Consider the following 24463-nt stretch of genomic DNA (forward strand, 5'->3'; position numbering starts at 1 on the left):
ATAAGCAGAGGGCCCTGCAGAGGGAGGTCAGAGGGTGAGTCCTCTCAAATGCTATCACTGGCCTTCACTGCTGCCGTGAGTCTCCAGGAGTGCAAGAGCAGGGACTTCCGGGTCCCCGTGGGGGAACCAGCCTCCCCTCCACCTGGCTTGAAGCGGGACAAGGGATGGGAGCAGCTGAAGAGTGGGAGGCTCTCTGTCTCCTGGGACCACAAAAAGGGGATGCTGCTGGTACTCGAGGACACCAACTTTTACTGCAGGGTTTCTACAAAGGCATCAAATTCTCGGACATTCTTCTCGTGCACAGCCAGCTTCTCTGGTAGTGAGTCCTGTACCGGGAGGGGAGAGAAGAGCTGCTTATTCAGGTAGGGCCTTGAAGCCGGCTGTCACCCTGGGCTGAAGGGAGCACAGCAAAGAGTCCGGCTCAGCGGTGCTGGGTTGGAGAGCAAAGTGCCGAGCAACTGAGCAGGCACTGGCCAGTGGGCCTTTGCCCAGCAGGGGTTAGTGGGGGCTGGGGAGGTGGACAGAACAGCCTAGGGAATCCAAGCCGGCCACACACATAATGAGATGGAAAAGGACCATGCCAACAACGGGATGACACAGAGAAATTCAACGTGAAGTATCTTTGGAACAGATGAGACTGACATTAGAATAACACAGTAGGTTTAGAGCCCTACAAATTCAGAACGTGTACAGATGATTTCTTCACAGCCTGCACTGGGCAGGCATCAGAATCCCCTGGGGGCACATGAACAAGGCAGTCCCAGCCATATACTCCCAAGAGATTCTGACCTGGCAGGTCTATGGTGGGGCGTAGGAATCTGCTACATCAGCCGAGAAGGGGATGGGTTAGAGGGGGTTGAGAGAGAACAATGAAAACAAAAAAACAGAACCATGAGGACTTAAGTTTAACTGCCCTCAGGTATCAACCATTAATTAAAATTTGGTCCTAATCAGGTGGTCTGTCTCCACTGATGAATTTGCATTTGAAGAGTGCAGCCATCACAGAAGACTTCCTGACAGGCACGAGATACTTGGTGCCACAGGACTTACAAAGCAGCCCAGACAGGCCAGATGCCCGGGTGGGTTTGGGAGGCTGGGGCAACCAGCCAGCACTGGCTGCAGCCTCATGTTGAGCCTTTGGACTCCGGTTCCTTCCAAGCAAACTTCAAATGAGAGGCCAGGGAGCCAATGGTTAAAAGCCTAAAATCAGAAGCCAGACTCTTAGGGGTCAAAGCTTGTTTTGCCAGCTCAGTGTAACCACCAGCAAGTTATTTGCTCCCAGTGTCGTTTTTCTCATATGTAAACTGGGATAATAAGAAAACCTACCTCTTAGGGTCGTTGAAGATTCATGTAAAGCACTTAAAAAATGCTTGGCACCTAGAAAGCTTCAATAAATGTTAATAATAATGACATTATTGCTGTATTATTATTACTGAGCATGCTTTTCTGATTAAAGCAAATCAAGGGCAGCTAAACCTAGATTCCTATTCCTAGAGCCATTCCTCTGATTTCGACATAGGAGGTGATATTCCCACCTCAGGCAGAGGGACCCTCCTGACATCTTGTGGCATGGGGCACCCTGAGTTTGCAGCTGTGCAGGGCACTCCTCTGCCCTTCAGAGACAGGAAATAGGAAATACCCTAAGCGGAGATGTGGTCATTACAGTCAGTATCAGGACACCTGGCTCAACACGAGAACCAGGGAACGAGCTCTCCGAGGAAAGGGCAAGAACACCAATACTGGGGACCTTCTGCTTCTTCTGCCCTGTACCATTGTCATCCGCCTGGCAAGCTTAACAGCTGATGGCAAGAGCTGTTGGAGCAGCCTGGCTTAGTGGCATCAGCAAGTAGAAGACATCAGGCACCAAACACAGGAGAGTGTGAGAAATGCTGTGACAAGAGTGCAGAGAAAAGGAGGAAATGAGCGCAAGCAAATTTGAGATAATGACTGCCAGGCACAATGCAAATCTCAAGTGTGATTCCAGGAAGGTAATGGTCTAAAAGTCTCTGTCCTGTTACAGGGAAGATGGGAGGTGTGGGCGTGGAGGAGTAACAGGAAGAAATTTCCAGGCATGTGGAGCAGGAATGACCATAGAAGGAGGAAACGAGGCCAGAGGATGAGGTGGGGTGGGGGAAGGGGTTTCCATACCAAGTCCTCAGCCATGGACTGTGCCCCGATATCTATGGAGAGGCTGCTCAGCTGAGGGGGGTTCTGAAATTCACGATAGAAGGTCCCCAAGTCCATCGGAAGAATGTCGTCTTTAGAAAAAGCTGGTTTCTTAAAAAACAAGACAGACTCAAGTTTAGCTTGCCTTGGACCACAGAGGAAAATCAGAGGGGGTAAGCTATCAACAACCCTCTTTCCTTCCAGTAATTAGCAAAGAAGAGTCTCCTCCAGGCTTATCTTAGAGAAATCTTTACACCTTTCTCTTCTGGGCAGCTGAATTAAGCCTGGTGATGACATCCCTCTCCCCTGGTTAGGTTTTTGTCCCCTTCCTTCACACTCCTCTCCTTGGAAAAGGGCTATCCAGGGACTTCCCTGGTGGTCCAGTGGTTAAGAATCTGCCTTCCAATGCAAGGGACGTGGGTTTGATCTCTGGTGGGGGAACTAAGATCCCACATGCCACGGGGCAGCTAAGCCCACGCGCCACAACTAGAGAAAAGCCCGCGTGCTGCAACGAAAGACCTCACGTGACACAACTAAGACCCGATGCAGCCAAACATTAAAATATTAAAAAAGAGGGTGGGGGGCTATCCATTCATGAATAGGACCTATGCAGTTACCACTGGAAAATCCCATTTCAGGTGGAATTTCAATCAAAGACATGGCACAAAATGCCTTACTGCTGATGGTCCTCCAAATGCCTCCCCAAGCAGGGTGTAAGGGCAGGTTCCCCACATAAGATGCACAGCCAGCACCCATTCCCTCTGCCTATACCGACCCATCTGATCCCCGAAGTCCTGTTCAAGTGCAACAGGTGCTTCCAGGTTTATTGCCCCTGAAGCAGCAAAGGTCAAGGAAGATGACGGCAACTTACGAAGTCGATCATGACAAAGTCGTCCTGGGTATTGCCACTGCTGCCCCCACTGGAGCCATCAGAGTGCAGGCTGCCCTGAAGAGGAGATGTAGTCTCTGGGGAATCTGGAGGATTCACCTGTTTCAGAATAAGGCAGAGGTAGGGGCTGGTTCTGGGCACTGGCTATAAACCAAAAGCCAAGGAGCATGGCTAATGGTCTGTGGAGGAATAGTGAATGATTTGACTCGCCCAGGAAGGACGACGACTACGGCACCATCTCACTGCAAACTTCAGTCAATGGTGGACTCACCATGGGATCCACATCCTCCAGCTCCAAATTCTTGGGAGCAAACATGGCAAAGGGTATGTCCAAACTGGTCAGGGTCACCTGAAGAGACATGGGAGAAAGTATTAGTGTCCCCCTTCCCCAAGTTTGCCTGCTTCCTTAGAGCCCACCAGAAGCCTGGGGGTCCATCACGTTTGCACACCTCAGCTGACCATGCCATCCCTCAGGTTCCTGTCTTGTTGGAGACCTCTCCAACCTCCCATGCCTCCCAATGCATGCCCACAGCATCAACGGGGGTGAGGGCTCCCCAGGACTCTGGGAATTCAGCTTTGGAAGCTGGAGCCACAGTAATTCAGTAACAACTGCTTTTCACTGGCAGAGCTGAGGAGGAACTTCCTATTTCAAGTTAGGCTGAGGCAATGACACTTCAGTGTAACGTGTCTGTACCTAATGGCGTGGTCTCCTCTCCTATGTGATCACAGAGCAATAGTTAACTTTTCTGGAGGGATGTGACAGCTTATTAACCCTCTTCACAAAAAATTCACACACACACACACAATTTCACATGCGATTTCAGTGGTTCCACAGATCCCAGGTAAGACCTCACTCTAAGGGCTCACACATTCTCACAGCTGCAGAGGCACAAAAATCACCTGGTTGATGGGTTTGTTGACAAAAGCCCCCACTTTGCGGACAAAGATGGTCTCCAAGACATCATGGGGGGAGGCCCGTCCCTCACTGCTGTTTGACACAGCTTCAGTATCCTCACTGGAGGAGAAAGGTAATGTTGGTTCTCATTCTCAAACCATAGCAGAGCCTACTTGGTTCCCCATAAATCCACCATCTTGTGAGGCTGCAGCCTAGGGCAGGAGTTGCCCCCCACCAGCTCACACATGTGGGAAATGGCAATATGAGGTCTGGCGGCTGCCACTGTCACCCTCCCTTTTGAGTTGAGAGCAGAGGACTGCACTTCCTGGAAAAGCTAAAAATTATGCATATGTTAATGAAACTTGGTGTTACAATTGTGTAGAGCTTACATAAAATTTAATCTGTAATACCAATGCTAAGCATCAATCACCGTGCATCTAGCAATCATACATATAGGCAAGCGGCTCTCATAAGCAGCTAATTTTAATATTAATCTAATTACAAAGCCATCCTCAAGATTTTAGATTTTTCCTGTCTTGTTTTGTTTTGTTATCTAAAGCTCTATACCATGTTTCCTCCCTTCTCTCTGCCCCCAGTCATCCCTCTGTTCAGCAAGATGTTTCAACAACACATTCAACTTGGCTGCTCCCACTCCCTCTAGACTGAGGCTGAGTCCTGGAAGATGGGGGACTCCAGGCAGCAGAAACAGGGGCCCATACTGTCGCTGCCAGACTAGTAGTCATAGCCCTACAAGCAGCAGGGGATGGGAAAGCCTCAAAGCAGGGGCTCAAGATGGGGAGAACTATGCAGTTCAAGTGGCCTCTAGAGCCAGCAGGGAGGACCAGCATTTAAGAACCCCCTATACAGGGTCCTCTGTCTTAAGTTACTCCCAGTCATACCCCAGGAATCAAGGCTCAGAAAACGAGAGTGTAAAATGACCAAGAGGATCCTCGTTTGATTCTCTGACAGGAGGAGGGATAAGAGGATGGAAGTTTGGGGAGCCAGGAATGAAAGTAATTACTTTTCCTGATGGATGGCACAGAAAGATCTTCCCAAACAATCTCTCCCTCCTCCATCTCCACTGTGGGAATGGAAAAAAAAAAACCCCAGGAATTTCTATTAGCTGAAAGTTCGTTTAAGATGTGGTGGGGCAATCAACGTCATCATCTCTGGGGCCTTCCAGTTAAGGGAGGGAAGGGCAGGTCAGGACAGGCCCAGCTTCCCACAGAACTCCAAGTGTAATGGAAAGAGAGAGCCCAGGCTTTGCAATCCAAGGAGCTAGGCTTGTGTCTGGCCATTTTGCGAGCTAAATGCTCTCTTAGGCAAATTGCTTAACCCTTCTGAGATCCTCTCGTCTTTTAACAGGAGGTAACCGTGGTGATTTTTGCAGGGTGGGATTATAAGGACTTTTATTTCCACCTAATCAATGTCTTCAAATTCTGAATTTTACAGACTGTATCACTTCTGCAATCAGATAAGACAAAGATTTTTTTCTTTTTTAATTTTAGTGAGGGAAAATAGTTGTTTCTAAAGGATCTCCACGAGGCACTAACGTAGTAGAAAAAGAAATTCAATCCTAACTACCACCACAGACACACTGTGACTCCCGACGTCAGGGTTATGGTTAACGACGCCCCGTTCTGGTCTCAGAAAACACTGAGGATGCCAAGGGAGTCGATCCTGGGGTAAGAGAGAAACATCTGAAAAACACCTTCACTGCACGAGGGTGAGAAGCACCAAGCCTGATGCTCGCTGTTAGCAGCAGTGCCCAGCGAGAGCTTCCTCACATATCAGCTGCAATGTACGATTCTTACTGAGAATTTTAAGGATTCCATGTTTTTCCCTCAAAGGCCAAGCCTGAGCCAATGCTGAAAGCTACTCTTTACTGATACCAAATAAGCACATGTGCCGGGGAGGACAGGTCCCTGGCTGCTCCGAAGAGCAGCAGAGCCAAGACGTGAACTCACCTGCTGGAAGGGGTGGCAGCACAGTGGGCCCCATCAGAAGGGGTGTAGGTTGCCAGTCTCTCCTGGTCACCAGCCTGGGCACCGTGGGCAGGCTGGTTGGGAGCAAGGGGTACCCCACCTTCCTTCCCGGGAACCATGAGCTTTGGGGAAAAATGGAAAAATACAGCGAATCATGGCCGTGTCAGGTAGAAGGGGAAACTCACGGCCTAGCATGATGGTATCTGCTTTCCAGCTTTTCCATCACCAATGCTGCCACCAAGTGGGCAGGAAACCTTGGAAATCTTTATCCTCTCTGGGGCTCAGTTAATGGAAGACATGCATGGAAATGACTACAGAGGGAAAGACAGGGAGAAAACACTTGGGAAACTCTTCTTTCCTTTTTGAAGTCTAAAAGGTCCCTGCTCAGAATCATCTTAGTCCTCCAAAGCTACAGAAGAGCTTTGAACACTGGTGTCTCAAGAGGCCCTTCAAATGTGTCAGGGCAGGGGAGGCAGCGTAGGAACCCCTAGTGTCCTCCCCATCTTTAAAGATACCTGGTAAGGGTGTGTGGTGTTTAAGCCAGCAGCAAACACTGCTGGACAAGCCAGGTCAGCTGATCCAACGCCCAGGGCAGCAGGCTGACAGGAAAGGCGAGAGCTTGAGAGCTAAGCAAGAGAAAAACAAAGAAGAGCAGAGGAAAGGAGGAGGAAAAAATAGGCAATCCTAGAGTATGCCTAATGATCAAGATCGGCAGAGAGGTAAGGAATGGATCCCAGCCCACATCCTCACGGTGCGGGGGGCCTGATGTAAGAGTTAAAGACAGACCAGGCCATTACTCTGTAAATAAGAAAGCAAACTTGTTTGCAGTGGGATTGAGATTCCCAGCTCTGTGCCTTCCAAAAGCCTCAAGTGAGTTCCTTGCGCCCCCTTTTCCCAGGGGCTCAACTAACTGTTTCAGTTTCCACCCCGGTAGATCTGTGGAGCACAAGCCTGGGCAGAACTCGGAGCCAAAGTCATCAGTTTTTCCCAGGTCATTCTATTTTCTCCTTTGACCTTGAGGTCCCTTTGAAACAGAAGCAGTCTTCTCTAATCACACCCTCCATCACCACTGGGTTTGGGAGGGTTTCTATTTATATTGAAAAAGAAAGAAAACCATTCTTGGATGGTTTATTTGGAAAAAAAAGATATAAACAACTCCATGTATTTTTCACATCAATGGTAGGAGGAGGGGCAAATGACAAATTCTATTTTGGGCTGCTGTGCTATGGCTGTATACTGTTAAAAATCAATTACCATGCCTCAAAATAACCCACAGAAAACCTGGGGATATTTAAATAGCTATACTTTATTTACAGTTTTCAAATAAAAAGATACCGCCTGATTATATATACCCCCTTCTTCCCAGTATGGACTCACTTGATGGGAAAAGGCCAGTCCTGCCATGGGGACCCTCAGAGTGTCCGTCACCACAGGAGTAGGGGTCTGAAAATGTGCCTTTGTGACAGTAAACACACACTGTGCACAGATACACACAGAGACAGGAGAAACAAGAGAAGAAAAAAGAAAAGGGACTTGAGAAAGAAGTGAAAAAAACTCTGGAAAGGGCAGTTGCAATAGAGGCTGAAATGTACAATGAAGTCAGGAGGGAAGCAAGGAGAGAGCTGCATGACTGCCTTTGGCAAAGGACCGCTTGGAAGGATGTGAAGAAGAGATGTTTATCCCTGGTGCTCTCCCTGATGAGCAGGTGGAAAACAAAGCTGAGTTGAGCTGCTATGACTTGGCGAAACCTGAACCAAGCATTAGTCTGTCTTTAGTCAAAAGAGGGTGGATGTTAGAGAACAGCTTCCAATAGGAAGGTCCTGAGAACAGACACAAGGTGTGCTAAGCAGGAATGAGGACACTGAGGTTAAGATGTTAGACTGAAAGCCTTTTTCTGGGGACTCAGGATCTGCAGGCTCAGGTTTAAACAGCTGACGTTTGTTGGCTGGAACTTTAAAATGCTCAGATACCCAGCTGCAAACTTTCCTACATCATCTCAGGGAAGATGAGTGGGGGTGTGCAGGTGTAGGCATCAGGGTGTGTGTGTGCACGCTCTTACAGTCCCTGACGGTGTAGGAGAACTTCATGGAGTAAAAGCTGGGGCATTTTCAAAACTCATGATTTCAAAGCTAATTATGGGTATGATGATTGTTTTGGGTCTTGCTGTTCCATCTTTAAGTCTCACCAATTAGCTAATTAACGCCTAGAAATGGAGGTAGGACCTTAAGTCACAGTAGCCGGTTCAGGGTCACAACTATTTCTTGACTCAACTCTGTGCCCAAATGACACAATGATCCTTATTTTGTTGGGGGGAAAAAAACCCCAGCTCATTAACATGTATTTGCTGGATTCTAGCAAAAGCTCAAATAGAAGTTGTTGAACAATTATGCAATTCCCTAGGTTAAAAACCAAGGAAGAAACTATTTCAATATTTACAGGAACAAGGAAGCCAGATGGCATATGATTTTTCTCTCTCTGTTCTACCATCAAGGTTCTAAATGAGTATTTCTGCACCAAACTGTACCAGTCTTGATTACAGGTACTCAGGGAGAAGTGACAAGGCTCACCCATAGGGTGCTCAGCATTGATGAGATCTTGATGTGATCTACTTTTAAACTGTAAGAAGATACAACTGATAGCCTGAAAAATATAGACTCTCCTTACACAGGTTAACAAAATTTTCTGCAAACATCAGGTACAGAAACTACTTAACTTCCCTTTACTTTTGGGGTCAGGTCGAATTTCCACTGTATCAGAGAAAAAGACAAACTGATTTGTTAAGGCTCAGACTCACCATCCCTCATATCTCCCAAGTTTATATACTGTTTATGAATTTATCACTTGTAAAACAAAACTGTTTAATGAACATTAAATGACATATTCACACTTTGATGATCTTAAAAAACAATCTACTCACTAATGTGCACTAGTAAGAAAGTGGGCTTTCCCCCCCTTTTTTGGTCAGGATTGTTCCATGTCAGCAAGTGTACCAGAAGCTACCTCCTCCCAGAGCAATGGTGACATCCATGCCTACATATATTAATAGGTGGAGGGAAAAAACAATTTCCACACCCCCAAACCAAACTGTCTAGGTAAGTTTACAACAAGAATCTCTTTAACTCTAAACTGGGACAACAGAAATAATAGTGATCTATGGATTTTGTAAAGTGCTTCACACACCAGTTAGCTTTTGTGCTTAACTTCTGCTTTTAAAACAAATTAGAACTATAATTTTAATCCAGTACCTATCAACCCAGGATATAATAAATTAAATTTTTTTCTTAATTAAGAAAACAGAGAAAATAAAAATGTATGGATAGCTAATTAATTTGTTGGGTCCCCCAAGTCAGATAATGAAAAGGGATAATCTGGGGCTAGTTTCAAGGAAAGTAGAACTGACTGATGTCTAGAACCATCTAATATGAAAGCGAAGAGGAGGGAAATAATAGAGATGATGGGCAGGCAATGGGTAGAAGATGAAGACTTGGGGTGGAAGGGAAGAAATGTGCCCCTGAAAGTCAGACAGCTGGCAAAAATGATTCCTTATCTGAAGCAGTCTCAGTACCATATACATCATACAACACTTCTTTGTGAGAAGTTCTCACATTGTTTGGAGACTGTGTTTTATTGAAACTGGATTTGACACTGAAGATGGACTCGAGTGGAAAAGTTAATGGTTAAAAATGTTCAGAGAGGGAATGCAGATAGGCAGATATCTGTGTAACTATTAAGAAAAACTGCACAGCTGGTGTCTTACTGGCATTTTATGCTAAATTATCGTTGGCTCCTTTTGTGCTCCTTCCATTATGAGGAACCATATTTACCACTTCAAAGAAGAAGTAGCTACCAAATTAACAAGTTTAGGTTAGAGTACCTCTCTGGTACCAGAACACATTTCTGATTTTCTGTGACTGATTTTCTAGGGAATTTTCAGATGTCCCCAGGAAGGTAAAGGTTACATGTAATCTTGCAGGTTAAGAATGATTACAGACTAGAAACACTGCAATATTACCAGCTGGATAAGAAGGCTCTCCCTCACCTCTCAAAATAACCTCCTTGAAATAATCACCATCACCACCAAAAGAGATTGTATCTAAATTCTGACACCATTTCATAAGGCCCATATATGTACCAAATAACTACTGCCACCCCAGATCCTGTTTCCCCTTACCTGGGATGGAGGGGAGGTGGAAAAAGAGGTGGTACACACTTCTTGAGAATCTTCCACAGAAGGATATGTTACTCCAGTGTCCTCACCAGCGGTTCTATGGTGAGTGGAAAAGAAATCATGAACTGACTGACGGCAATCAATTTCAGAAAGGATACAAAGAGAGGTTAGATACAGATGCAAGTTGTGACATGAACTGTTTCAAGCAGAGTTCCTAATGGCAAGAGAGGTATGTTGAATCCTTGATAATTTCAAACATTTCCAGAAAGCAGCATCTAGAAGTTGACAATGGCTTTTTTTTTAATCCAAACATTTTACCTGACATATCACTTGAGAGGATTTTCTTAAGCCGGGCCAGTGTTGTGACCAAGAATTATCAGCAATAGAGAATGCAGTGAAACAAAAGTCTAGACTCCAAAGACAAAACCTATCCAACTTCATGTGTCCTTTAGAGAAAGGCAGTATCTCTCCTGATACAAATCTATTCCAATCTCTAGAAAATTCTGTTATCTGGGATCTAGGTCTGGAGATATTTGATTCTGATGTACGAAACTGCATTGTGCCAGCCAATGGTGACCTGAAAACCATTTAATTTGCAAAGGACATTCTACAAATTACTGCCACTCTCACAGTCTCGAAGTAAAATCAAATCAAATCACTACTGTCAAGATCCAAAATATCCAAGAATTTTCTGAGACTTGGTACACCCTAAGTCTTGGTATACCCTATAGGCAGCAGCAAGAATGAAAGCTGGCCACTCCATTTCCCTCCACATGGTGTCTCCATCAGTGCCCCCTGCCTATCAGTGAGTGCTGATAAAGGTGCTCTATGGACCTGTGCAAGATGGATGCTTCTGCCTAGCTGCAGTTTCGGAAAGTGTTTTTCACATTCCTCACCTGTAATTGCAGGGATGCATGGGTGAGGAGCTGGGATAGGGACGGTCCACAAAGTGATCAATAATAATCCCCATGATAGGTGGGGTCCTCTCAAAGTGCCTGTAATGCAGTAAGCAGATTGCCGTATTTGTTAGAATGCCTTGTCAAGTCCCCCTGAAGTCCTCAGAGAGCCCCTCGCCTCTTATCTATTGGCAGGAACCACAGAGCCTTAACTACTACATCCCTAAATATAAACCACCAATTCTACATTGGCTCTGGGACACTGAGATTCTCCAATCTGGAAAAAGGGTTCTCTCAGTTCAGCAATGGAGAAGCTGAATTGCAGGCTTAGCCACAGGGTTTGGAGGAAAACAACTTTAATATCTTTAGAAGAGTTCTATTGGATTCCAAGGCTCTTTCCTCACCTGGTGGACATGAATGCCAAGTTAATTCTGTAAGCACAAGAAAGAGTGATGGTGCCCACAGGGGTACCCACTGTCCCAACACGAACTGTCTGGAAACCTAGGAAAAGAGATAAGTAATTAGGTTTTTCGAGAGAATACTTACAGTACCCGCAGTCTGTCTTTCCCTGAACCACTTAGCCTGTTGTACAATCTCTGGCATTACCCACTTAGCACCCTGAGTGCAGCAGCCTCAGTTTCATATATATGTGTTATGTGTGTGTATATATATATATTTTTCCATTTATTCTATATATATATATATTTTTTCATTTATTCTATAGTGACCTAACATGGCCAGGGGAAACAGCACTGTATTTCCAGATAAAACTACCTTCAAAGAGGTAAAATAATTATTAGTCCTGAAGCTTAAACAAGTCCTAACCAACCCTGTCCAGATGTGCTACTAAGACAGCAAAGGGGCACAGGGAGTTTCTCACACAAACACCTCAATTTATGAAGTAAATGCACTCCCACCCAAGTTGCCACCCCAGAACTAAATACAGAAAAGAGTCGGAGTGTTACAGCAAAGCTTTCCTGGTTTTCTTGGTTTCATTTCCAATTTTTCAAAATTGTTGATGCTCATCAGAGACATTTAACATGCTCACTGTAGAAAATTAGGAAAACAGACAGTTGTATAAAGCAGGGGTCCCCAGCCCCTGGGAGACCGGGCCACAGAGCAGGAGGTAAGTGGCAGGCAAGCGACTGAAGCTTCATCTGCCACTCCCCATCACTAGTATCACCCCCCACTTCCGTGGAAAAACTGTCTTCCACAAAACCGGTCCCTGGTGCCAAAAGGCTGGGAACCGCTGGTATAAAGAGTAAGAAAGAATACTGAGTTACTGGAACTTTGGGGAAAACTATTCAGTCATTCCCTGGTGGCTCTTTGGACCAACTACCTGTCTTTTCCTTACTTGTATCACTCATACTAAAATCACAAGCTACGTATTATTACAGGCAGCATGCAAGCATATCTCTGAAGTCAGGAGAGCTCTTAACAATACTACAAATGTTTTTCAACCTTGATACATACCTTCTCCTAAGCCATTCAGCTGAACTTCCCCAAAATATATTCTGTAGGGAAGCAAAACAAAAAAATGTTACCCGATTCTTTATTCTAAGGGCCTACATACCAAACACCGAGAAACAAAATAAACAAAACCAACCCTTCTTTTCTTATCTGCATGAACATCTCTCCTATTGGTGCAATATTGCTACCACTTGATTAAAGGACTGTTTAAGAAATTAGGAGAGTAGGGACTTCCCTGGTGGCGCAGTGGTTAAGAATCCGCCTGCCAATGCAGGGGACACGGGTTTGAGCCCTGGTCGGGAAGATCCCACATGTCGCGGAGCAACTAAGCCCACGCACCACAACGAAGAATAGCCCCCTGCTCACCACAACTAGAGAAAGCTGGTGCACAGCAACGAAGACCCAACGCAGCCAAAAATTAATTAATTAAATAATTAAAAGAAAAAAAAAGGATCAGTTAGTAAATATTTTATGCTGTGGGCCACATAGTCTGTAGCAACTACTCAGATTTGCTGCTATACTGCAAAAGTAACCATTGATAATAGGTAAACGAATGGAGTGGCTATGTTGTAAGATAATCTTATTTATAAAAACAAGGGACTTCCCTGGTGGTCCAGTGGTAAAGAATCTGCCTTCTAATGCAGGGGATGCGGGTTCGATACCTGGTTGGGGAACTAAGATCCCACATGCCGTGGGGCAACTAAGCCTGTGCGCCACAACTTCTAAGCTCACGTGCCTCAACTAGACAGCCTGTGTGCCCCAAACTACAGAGCCCACGCGCTCTGGAGCCTGTGCACCACAACTAGAGAGAGAAAACCTGCATGCCACAACTAGAGAGAAGCCCATGTGCCACAACGAAGAGCCCGCGCGTCGCAATGAAAGATCCCACATGCCTCAACGAAGATCCCACATGCCGCAACTAAGACCCGATGTAGCCAAAAAAGAAAAATAAATACCTAAATTTTTAAAATATATTAAAAAATAAAAACAAGCAAATGGTCTGCTGACCATAGTTTGATGACTCCTGCCATAAAGTAATACACGAATGATGTTAATAAACTGTTGCCAAAGGAGATTTTGCTAGGTACCCTCTGACAAAAAGCTGACCATCAGCTCACTACTCATCTGAATATTGGTACAGCGCTTTAAATAATCTGATTATGTTCCACTTTTTCTTGGCTATATTCTTTATGCCACTCAGGTGCTAAGCAAGTTGAAGAATCTTCACAGATAGTACACAATAAAACTTTAATGCAGTCTTGATGAACAACAAATTCAGAATGATTTTTTATAACAATGTAGTTTTACAGTGAAATTGTCAGATCTACAGGGGAAAAAATGATAGTACAGCAAAACAAACAAACAAAAAACCAAGACAAGACTATTGTTTAACGGTCTAAGGCTATACTGTTAACCTGTTACCAATAGTACAAAAAGAAAAAAAATAGAAAAAAATAGAAAAAAAAGAGCTAAATCTACCTCTGATATAATGTACTTCTCTATGGTTTAAGCTACAGCTATTTGTATCCAAAAAGCAATCCTAAATGATAAGCAATCAGTGAGCAATAAATACTGTATTACTCCAGAGATACAATGAAGACTTGAAACACAGGTATGAAAAGGACTAGGAGTTCTAGTTAACTAAGCTGATGACTAGTAGTGTAACGTGGCTACTTACAGAAGAACCAAAATGAAGGAAACTTAGCATACGTAAATGGGAAATAAGAGTTAGAAAGGAATCTATTATATCTAAATAAAAGTCTAGTAATCTTCAAATGGAATACTCATCCTGAAACCTGGGAAGACAACAAAAATGTATTAAAGACTTGGAAAAATAAATATAGGTAGGGTTTCTGGATTATTTCAACAGAACTAGTTAAGTCTCTAATCCTTGGTCCTTCCATCCTGCTATACTAATTCTTCTAAAGATCAGCTCTAGGGACTTCCCTGGTGGCACAGTGGTTAAGAATCCGCCTGCCAATGCAGGGAACACGGGTTCAAGCCCTGGTCCGGGAAAATGCCACACGCCACAGAGCAACTAAGCCCATATGCCACAACTACTGAGCCTGCACTCTAGAGCCCGTGAGCCACAACTACTGAGCCTGTGTGCCACGTGTACTGAAGCCCGCGTGCCTTGAGTCCGTGCTCCGCAACAAGAGAAGCCACCACAATGAGAAGCCCATGCACCGCAACAAAGGGTAGCCCCTGCTCGCTGCAACAAGAGAAAGCCCGCGCGCAGCAACAAAGACCCAAGGCAGGCGAAAATAAATAAATAAATAAATAAATTACTTGATTAAAATAAATAAAGATCAGCTCTATACATGTAAGCCAAAGGCTAAAACCCATGGCTCATCACTAATATGAAACAGAGTCTTGGATGATTTAGGAACCCTTGACTTTCCACGCTCTGCTCTCACACTTCGCTACACATCCTCCTCACCACCGCTCTGGTCCATTCGACAATCTGAGTACAGCTCATTTCTGCCCCCCATTTCTGTTCCTTGCCATCTGCTGTACACCCCACCTGGAATGATCATGCTCCCTCACTTCCAACAGATGAAATTTTCTCTGCCTCAAGGTCTAGCTGGAATGCTACTTCTTCCATGAAGCCTGTCTTGATTCTCCCACCCAGAACAAACTTTTTCTTCCTGTGTTTTCACAGCACTTTTTTTCCTGACACTGCTATGCAAATCCTGCTTTTTACTGTGACTATGTACCAAACCATTTCCCCCATTAGATTAGAAACACCAGTACGGCTGGGCCTCTGTATAGTTCTTCCTTGGGCCTACCACAATGCTTGCCTCAAAAAAGCACGCAAATATATGTTGATGTGAAATACTACAAGGAAAATACTCAAAGAACTGTTAACCGGTTCTCTATATCCACAGACAACTAATTAAAAACACACTGAATTAGCAGTTTGTTACACAAAAAGTTTCAATCTAACTCTGGAATACAGAACATTGTGGAGTCTTCCCAGGATAGCCTGTTTTTCAAAGTCTTAACTTCCTTTTCCAGCAATGAGATATATATCAGTACGACTTCAAAATCCATTCTACAGGAGTCATGACTGTGTACAAACAAAAGAATAACGAACTTGGTTGCTTTGCAAAAAGCTGAGGTTCAGAAGGGAGACTAGATAGACAATCATAGTAAAGCTACAGCATCAACTATCCAAACGTCTGCCTAAAAACTAATCATGGAATACCTGAATGCTGGTCAGACAATGTGCAAAATGATGAGGCCGATGAGTGAATCATGAAGGCAAGCTGCTTACCTATACAATATGACATATTCATGCCCTTGTTTCCTGGAGAGTCTGTAAGCTGGTGTCACCCTAGTTATAGCAAGGAGAGACTTCAGTAGCAACGACAGTCTGTTGTACACGGCATAGGAAACTTTGATTTCTTTATCACACCTGAGGAGCAAAGACACTATCAGCATTCTCCTACTCCACTAATGAAAAACAAAGAACAGAAATGCAATGAATAGAGATGTTAGCTATGTTCCATCTAGCTACTGAGATTAATTTGTTAGCATTAGAATATATATATATAAAATTGAATCACTTTGCTGTACACTAGAAACTAATACAACCTTGAATATCAACTATACTTCAATTTAAAAAATCTAAAAAAAAATCTGTTAGCATTATTCATCAATTCTGATAGAATATAATCTGACTTGCAGTCTAAATAACCTTTCACAGAGTATTACAGTCAACAGAGATAGTCACAAATTAAGTGCTGGAACTGTATAAGATTAAATTTATTATTAAAACATGTTCTGAACTAACGTTGTAGTTAGAGTTCTTTGTCAGCTTATCAACAGATTGTTGAAGTTAGCCAAAGTTTCACTTTCTCATGCACTAGACAAAGGCAGGTGGGCAGCAAAAGGTATCCAATATTTTTTTTTTCTAGCTTTGAAGCAGTTATCTTTCTAAGAAATAAAGCAACACCCTTAAAAACAGTAATTCAATATTGCAATTATATTACTAAAGGTGCAAACAATTTCAATGTACTATCTTACGAGCAGTTTACCTCTATACATCTAACAGGAAATCTGGAGAGGTGTTTGGTACTAAAATTTTGGACAATAACCTGGCAGTTGCTTTCTATTTAAGAAAGAAAAATAATGCCCATACCACTCATACTTATTAATAAGATTTTTCTTCTGATGTGTTGCTATTTCCTCAATTTTCCTATATATTCTTCTTGAAAACTAAAGCTTTGGGCAGGAAGTAAGCTAATCTGCCCTGAAAGAAGAAAATGGAGGGGGAAAATAACATGCATTTCTAATCCGTGACCAACACAGCATGTCTAAAGGAGTAGTGAGGGGAAATCTTATTGGATGTCTGCCACACAGAAAACAGACAAAACAGAGTAGTCATGTTACAAGAGCTCAAGGGATTTAATCAGAGAACCATCTGTACTCTGGGAAAACAACAAATCCTTTTTCAGCTTTCTCTCTGCTCCTCTCCCAGTGGTGTCTGAGTCTCTCTGGACTGACACTCCCTCTGAAGGTCATCTCTGTGCCTGGGCTGGAAGCCAAGCATGAAGCAAACTGTAGCAAAGACCTATTGGCTCTGTTAAGTGGTCAGAACCCTCTCCATGACTGGTACAAAGCCCTGCTTTTCACATGATGTCGTGCACTTTATCCTCAGCTACCACAACAAAGGACCCTAAGACAGACCACTTACTTTTCATTCATTTCCAGACACCAGATTTCTAGCTCCATGGAATCTCCCTGTAGATGGAACAATTAAAAGATATTTCAGGGTTTTTTTAATCTTCTTTTTCCTTATTATAAAGCACTATACAGTCACTCTAAAAATATTAGAAAGTATAAATAAGCAAAAAGAAAAGACATCAATTTATAATCCAATCAGTGATTCTTCTAAATAAAAGTGAGATCATACTATATATACTATTTTTATCACTTTTTAAAAAAAATTTATTTATTCATTTATTAATTTTTTGGCTGCATTGGGTCTTTGTTGCTGCACGCAGTCTAAGCCCCTATCACTTTTTTATCAATAAATACAACATGGAATTTTCCTTATAATTAAAAACTCTAGGGGACTTCCCTCGTGGCGCAGTGGTTAAGAATCCGCCTGCCAATGCAGGGGACACGGATTCGAGCCCTGGTCCGGGAAGCTCCCACATGCCGCGGAGCAACTAAGCCGGTGAGCCACAACTACTGCGCCTGCACTCTAGAGTCTGCGAGCCACAACTACTGAAGCCCACGCACCTAGAGCCCAGGCTCCGCAACAAGAGAAGCCACCGCAGTGAGAAGCCCACATACCGCAACGAAGAGTAGCACCCACTTGCCACAACTAGAGAAAGCCCACACACAGCAATGAAGACCCAACACAGCCAAAAATTAAATAAATAAACAAATTTAAAAATTCTACATTATTATATATATATTTTTTTGCAGTACGCGGGCCTCTCACTGCTGTGGCCTCTCCCATTGCGGAGCACAGGCTCCAGATGCGCAGGCTCAGCGGCCATAGCTCATGGGCCCAGTCGCTCCGCGGCATGTGGGATCTTCCCGGACCAGGGCACGAACCCGTGTCCCCTGCATCGGCCAGTGGACCCTCAACCACTGCGCCACCAGGGAAGCCCTACATTATTTTTAATGGCTGCATAGTATTCCAACATATGACAATTATTTTATCCAATCAGTACCCCCATAGTTGGACATACAGCTTGTTTCTAAATTTTCACTACTACAAACAACACTGTGATAAACAGACTTGAGACTAAAATTCTGTATGCATCCTGAATTATTTCTTAAGGTAAATTTCCAGAATTAGAATTGTTGGATCAAAGAATATTCATGCTTCTAAGACTTTTGCTATGTATGTCCAAATTGCTCTTCAGAAAGGCCAACACTTCAAATGATGGAGAGAGCCTTTCCCTCCAATTCTATAGAGGATATTTTTAGGTGACACCCACAGTTAAATATCTTAACAAGCTCCTCACTTAAAAGTCTTTTTAGCTATTTGATGTCTTTAGCCAAACTGTTCAGTCTCTCTATGTGTTACTCTGAACAGACTTAGTCTAGTGGGTGGGAAAGAAAAAGAAAAGACCAAAGCCAGAATCCCTTAACCCTGTAACACTCCTGTGTGTCATTTAGTGAGATGGATAGTCACATACTTTTGAACACAAGTAATCTTTTTACGAATCAGCTGTAAGAGGGCCATTCTTTTAGGTTTGGGGATAAACTCGGGTTAGTTTGTGGAGTAGAGAATTTTTACTTGTTCTAGATCAAATTTAAATATGTATTCTTAATATATATCCTTTTCATCACAGTGTCATCTCTAAATGACATGATGAATTTTGAATTCACCCCCCCCCTCCAAAAAAATCAAGGGATGACTGGACAGTAGGAAGTATCCAAGATAAATTAGTGTGGTTTCTCTAGGATAATCACAACAGTTTAGAATAGGATTACACAGATGCCTGAGAGAGGAAAGATTTCTTCCAGGAATTCCTTTTGGACTCCCTATGGATCGCTAAGAAAAATAATCTACAGTATAAATTGGTAATTCAATAAAGAAAAATACGAAGTTTTGTTTTATTTGGTGCTTAAGGTTGCCATGGAATAAGTACTGACATCATTCGTTCAACAAAATTGAGAACCTACTGTGTGCCATCCCAGGCACTGTGCCACACAGAGAGATGATTATTTATTTATATCCTGCCTCATTTCAAAAAGAATTTTTTTTTTTAATTTTATTTATTTTTGGCTGTGTTGGGTCTTCGTTGCTGTGCATGGACTTTCTCTAGTTGTGGCGAGCAGGGACTACCCTTCGCTGCAGTGCGCAGGCTTCTCATTCCGGTGGCTTATCTTGTTGCAGAGCACAGGCTCTAGTCACACGGGCTTCAGCAGTTGCAGCATGCAGGCCGGTAGTTGCGGCGCGTGGGCTCAGTGGTTGCAGCACACGGGCTCTAGGGTGCACGGGCTTCAGTAGTTGTGGCTCGCAGGCTCTAGAGTGCAGGCTCAGTAGTTGTGGTGCACAGGCTTAGTTGCTCTGTGGCATGTGGGATCTTCCTGGACCAGGGCTCGAACCTGTGTCCCCTGCATTGGCAGGCGGATTCTTAACCACTGCGCCACCAGGGAAGTCCCTCAAAAAGAACTGAAGAACTACACAGATAAATAAGATGTGGCAAAGCTGCTGACCTCAAGAATAAAAGTGCAGGGACTTCCCTGGTGGCCCAGTGGTTAAGAATCTGCCTTCTAATGCAGCGGATGTGGGTTCAATCCCTGGTCAGGGAACTAAGATCCCATATGCCGCAGAATAACTAAGCCCATGTGCCTCAACTAGAGAGAAGCCCGCGCACTGCAACGAAAGATCCCACATGCCACAATGAAGATCCCAAGTGCTGCAACTAGACCCGATGCAGCCACACACACACAAAAAAAGGATAGTATGAACAGGAACATGTAATGCTCACCTACCATATGTTATGTTAGGTAATTTACAAATAAGAATGAAATGAGGAAATATTATAGCTCTGCAAGACTGTGAAGTGTCATGTTACTTTGGTGGTGTTAGTGGAGGTGGGGTTAAGTAATTTGGCCAAAGTTGCTCAGCTAGGATCTGAATTTGGGTCTGTATAGCTCCAAACTCATTTGCCTTTTATTATACCATGCAGCCTCACAATCCTGTAGTGGATATAGATTAATAAACATGAAAGAAAGAATATTTGCCTCAATCCTAGCATGGAATAAGGTGAACAAAAACACGTTAAAAAACCCCCACAATATAGCAAGTTATACTCTGGAAACAAATGTAAAGAAAACACACAGGAAATCTAAACAGGGTTTAGAAAGGGAGATCCTCTAGAGCAGCGGTCCCCAACCTTTTTGACACCAGGGACTGGTTTCATGGAAGACAATTTTTCCACGGTGGGGAGGGTGGTGTGGATGATGATGGTTCAGGAGGTAATGCGCATGATGAGGGGGATAGTTCAAGGCAGTGTATGCGAGCGACGGTTCACACGTTAATGACAGCGATGGGGAGCGGCAGATGGAGCTTCACTCGCTCGCCCACTGCTCACCTCCTGCTGTGCGGCCCAGGGGTTGGGGACCCCTGCTCTAGGGCATATAATAAGTCTTGAAGGATGAGTAGAAACATATCACATATAGATGATATATATGAAGATCAGGGTGAAGAGTCTATTCCAAGTTGTTGGAAAAATAAGTACAAAAACCACAACCTCCTTAGAGAATGATGAGGTGATCAGAGAGGGAAGAAGCAGGAATAAGGCTGAGTTGGGGCACTTCCCTGATGGTCCAGTGGCTAAGACTCTGCACTCCCAATGCAGCAGGCCCAGGTTCGATCCCTGGTCAGGGAACTAGATCCCACATGCCACAACTAAAAAATGATCCCGCATGCCACAACTAAGACCCAACACAAACAAATAAATAAGTGTTTAAAAAAAACAAAAGGCTGAGTTGGAACCAAAGTGTGAAGAGCTTTGAGTGCCTAGTTAAGACACCGTCCTGGTGGAGAGAAGGGAACCCTCCTACACTGTTGGTGGGAATGTAAATTGGTACAGCCACTATGGAGAACAGCATGGATGTTCCTTAAAAAACTAAAAATAGAGCTACCATATGACCCTGCAATCCCACTCCCGGGCATATATCCAGAGAAAAACATGGTCCGAAAGGATATATGTACCCGAATGTTCTTTGCAGCACTGTTTACAGTAGCCAAGACATGGAAGCAACCTAAATGTCCAAGGACAGAGGAACAGATAAAGAAGATGTGCTACATATATACAATGGAATATTACTCAGCAATTAAAAAGAATGAAATAATGCCATTTGCAGCAACATGGATGGACCTAGAGACTGTCATACTGAGTGAAGTAAGTCAGAAAGAGAAAGAGAAATATCCTGTGATATCCCTTATATGCAGAATCTAAAAAGAAATATACAAATGAACTTATTTACAAAACAGAAACAGACTCACAGACTTAGAGAATGAACTTATGGTTACCGGGGGGGAAGGATGGGGGGAAGGGATAGTTAGGGAGTTTGGGATCGACAGTACACACTGCTATATTAAAATGGAGAACCAACAAGTACCTACTGTATAGCACAGGGAACTCTGCTCAATGTTAAGGGGGAGCCTGGATGGGAGGGGAGCTTGGGGGAGAATGGATACATGTATATGTATGGCTGAGTCCCTTTGCTGTGCACCTGAAACTATCACAACATTGTTAATCAGCTATACTCCAATATAAAATATAAAGTTAAAAAAAAAAAAAAAGACACCCTTCTGGCCATAACCTTACCTCAGAAGTCTTGAGTGAGATCTCCACACACATAGACCTCCCGATGGCAGGCAGCTGCCCTGCCAGCGCCTTCTTTGCTTCATGTGTAACCTCTGGGATGTCTTTGATTGCTAAATTGAACTAGAACACAAAAGGAACTTTGTGTTAAACACTCACAAGGAACATTATGGAAACATAAAGAAGTAAGATTGGATGCTGAGTAAAGCAAGCATTGCTCTTGACTGATTAAGGACATTGATTTACTTCTCCCTTCCCCGTAAGATATCTTGCATCAAAGCCCCAAAACTCAAGTTGAAAAAGCTTTTCACCTATCACAGCGGAAAGCCAAAAAACAAATACATCAGACTAACACTGATGAAGAACATACTTTCCAAGTGAATGGATCAAATGGAATTAGGTATTTTAATGTTATGATTTAGTAATACTAGAAATAGCATTATTTATTACTACACCGTGATTCCTTGTGACAAACACCATAGCATATCCCTTAACAAAGAATTGGAATTTTACCCAGTCTGAACCCGTTGGGGAAGAAGATGAACGAGTACAAATCTTCTCGCCCAGTCGAGCCTGGACAATCACTTGGACAGTCTAAAAAAAGCAAACAAACAAAAAATCAAAGATGAAAAGTTATAACAAATTGATTTGGCTCCTAATCAGGGTTAAAACCCTCCCAATGCAGGATTAAAAAGATGCCAATGATCATAACTACACTGCAGGAAAGGGTAGGATTTAAAACCTTCAAGAACAGGTAGGAAAAAAACATGGCACAAAAAGAATACGGTAAATATTCTTGAGGGCACAGTGTCAACCAATTAGAGAAATTACAGTTTGAGGCTTGTAATCTATAATATTCTCACATGGCAGAAGGAAAGTTGCACATGGTGGCTCTGACTTTCATAGAAAAACAAGTCCAACCATAGGTTTAAATATTCACTGCCATACACTTATGTAATCATAGTTGATTTAAACCAAGGATTCCACAATTATTCATATGACTTGGCCCATATGGCAAAAGTCTTCCAACTAATTTTACAACCAGAATCTACTGCATGGATTATTCTTACATAGCAATGGTTGAGAGGAAGGAGTGAGAGAGGTGGAAATGATTTTTAGATTTAGGAAAATATGTCTTCTAAAGCATTTAAAATTCAGTTTTAATTCTTCATTTACCCAGAAGGGAACAATAAGTGAAAGTGAGACATTTCAGAGGTAGTTGATGCTTACGGAAAGATGCCCAAACTGCTGCCCATTCCAGTCTGCAGTCTTTGTTCCCACCCCAAGGGAACATACTGTGCCAATAACCTGGCATAATAAGTTTGACATTTCTGCAAACAGGCTTGCAAAAAAAAATTTTTTTTGAACAAGTAGCTGAGGAAAATTGGAAGCTACTTTTTAGTTACACCCCCAGTACCGCCCCCAAATTTCACAGTTTGGTTTACAACAGACAGAAGTATTCCTTAAAATGGGCAAGCTGCAAGCTGTTATGCTATATTTCCAAAAAGGGAGAAGCACGGAAGTTATTTCTAACAGTTCTAGGCTCAAGAGAATGGATATAGTACCTTGAGGGCAAAAAACTTAATGAATTTGTCCAGGTCCTTTCTGTCCTGGGAATTGAGATCAGTTTCCATTGCCTATAAGAATCTAAAACAGGAAGAAAAAAAAAAGTGTTGAAAAATGTGACTAATATCTTTTAAAAGGGAGGGGAGGTGGAAAAAGAGGTGGTACACACTTCTTGAGAATCTTCCACAGAAGGATATGTTACTCCAATGTCCTCACCAGCGGTTCCGTAATTGCAGGGATGCATGGGTGAGGAGCTGGGATAGGGACGGTCCACAAAGTGATCAATAATAATCCCCATGATAGGTGGGGTCCTCTCAAAGTGCCTGGTGGACATGAATGCCAAGTTAATTCTGTAAGCACAAGAAAGAGTGATGGTGCCCACAGGGGTACCCACTGTCCCAATACGAACTGTCTGGAAACCTTCTCCTAAGCCATTCAGCTGAACTTCCCCAAAATATATTCTATACAATATGACATATTCATGCCCTTGTTTCCTGGAGAGTCTGTAAGCTGGTGTCACCCTAGTTATAGCAAGGAGAGACTTCAGTAGCAACGGCAGTCTGTTGTACACGGCATAGGAAACTTTGATTTCTTTATCACACTTTTCATTCATTTCCAGACACCAGATTTCTAGCTCCATGGAATCTCCCTCAGAAGTCTTGAGTGAGATCTCCACACACATAGACCTCCCGATGGCAGGCAGCTGCCCTGCCAGCGCCTTCTTTGCTTCATGTGTAACCTCTGGGATGTCTTTGATTGCTAAATTGAACCAGTCTGAACCCGTTGGGGAAGAAGATGAACGAGTACAAATCTTCTCGCCCAGTCGAGCCTGGACAATCACTTAGACAGTCTTGAGGGCAAAAAACTTAATGAATTTGTCCAGGTCCTTTCTGTCCTGGGAATTGAGATCAGTTTCCATTGCCTATAAGAATCTAAAACAGGAAGAAAAAAAAAAGTGTTGAAAAATGTGACTAATATCTTTTAAAAGGGATTGCTACAACAAAGCATACAGAGATGGTATTGTCTACTAACTGTATGAATAGTCACGTAGGAGGTAAAAAAAATTTCCTCCCTGACTAAAGACACCAAAGTGAAAAATACATACTATCTTTTGAGCAAA

At 43.3% G+C, this 24463-nt stretch overlaps 2 protein-coding genes and 1 non-coding gene across 11 annotated transcripts; 1 reads left to right on the forward strand and 2 right to left on the reverse strand.

The window, feature by feature from the left end:
• Positions 1-7: 7 nt before the first annotated feature.
• LOC102992551 (autophagy-related protein 13) lies at positions 8-23444 on the reverse strand. 9 transcript variants are annotated; one of them, XM_028501391.2, is made up of 17 exons: positions 23343-23443; positions 22291-22371; positions 21781-21900; positions 17169-17215; positions 15747-15887; positions 12473-12513; positions 11404-11500; positions 11000-11098; positions 10107-10200; positions 7313-7411; positions 6451-6561; positions 5918-6057; positions 3956-4070; positions 3327-3404; positions 3038-3112; positions 2149-2277; positions 8-326 (listed from the first exon to the last, which is right to left on the reverse strand). In XM_028501391.2, the coding sequence occupies exons 1-17, from the start codon at positions 23409-23411 to the stop codon at positions 249-251; spliced, it is 1614 nt and encodes a 537-aa protein (XP_028357192.1). In that variant the 5' UTR covers positions 23412-23443; the 3' UTR covers positions 8-248. The 9 variants fall into 9 exon arrangements, with proteins under 9 accessions (XP_028357192.1, XP_028357191.1, XP_028357194.1 ...); XM_028501390.2 differs by having other exon boundaries at positions 3038-3154; XM_055091621.1 differs by lacking the exon at positions 8-326 and adding an exon at positions 843-1889 and having other exon boundaries at positions 3038-3154.
• On the forward strand, positions 20763-20835 carry TRNAG-CCC (transfer RNA glycine (anticodon CCC)). The gene has a single exon. It is a non-coding gene; the product is annotated as a tRNA-Gly (tRNA).
• A 29-nt stretch (positions 23445-23473) lies between the features above and the next one.
• Positions 23474-24281, reverse strand: LOC114487946 (autophagy-related protein 13-like). The gene is given in 1 exon segment (XM_055091374.1): positions 23474-24281. A coding segment is annotated over 1 exon segment (789 nt). The 5' UTR covers positions 24263-24281.
• Positions 24282-24463: the final 182 nt, after the last annotated feature.

Source organism: Physeter macrocephalus, chromosome 16, assembly GCF_002837175.3.
Source record: "Physeter macrocephalus isolate SW-GA chromosome 16, ASM283717v5, whole genome shotgun sequence".
Classification (NCBI taxonomy): domain Eukaryota; kingdom Metazoa; phylum Chordata; class Mammalia; order Artiodactyla; family Physeteridae; genus Physeter; species Physeter macrocephalus.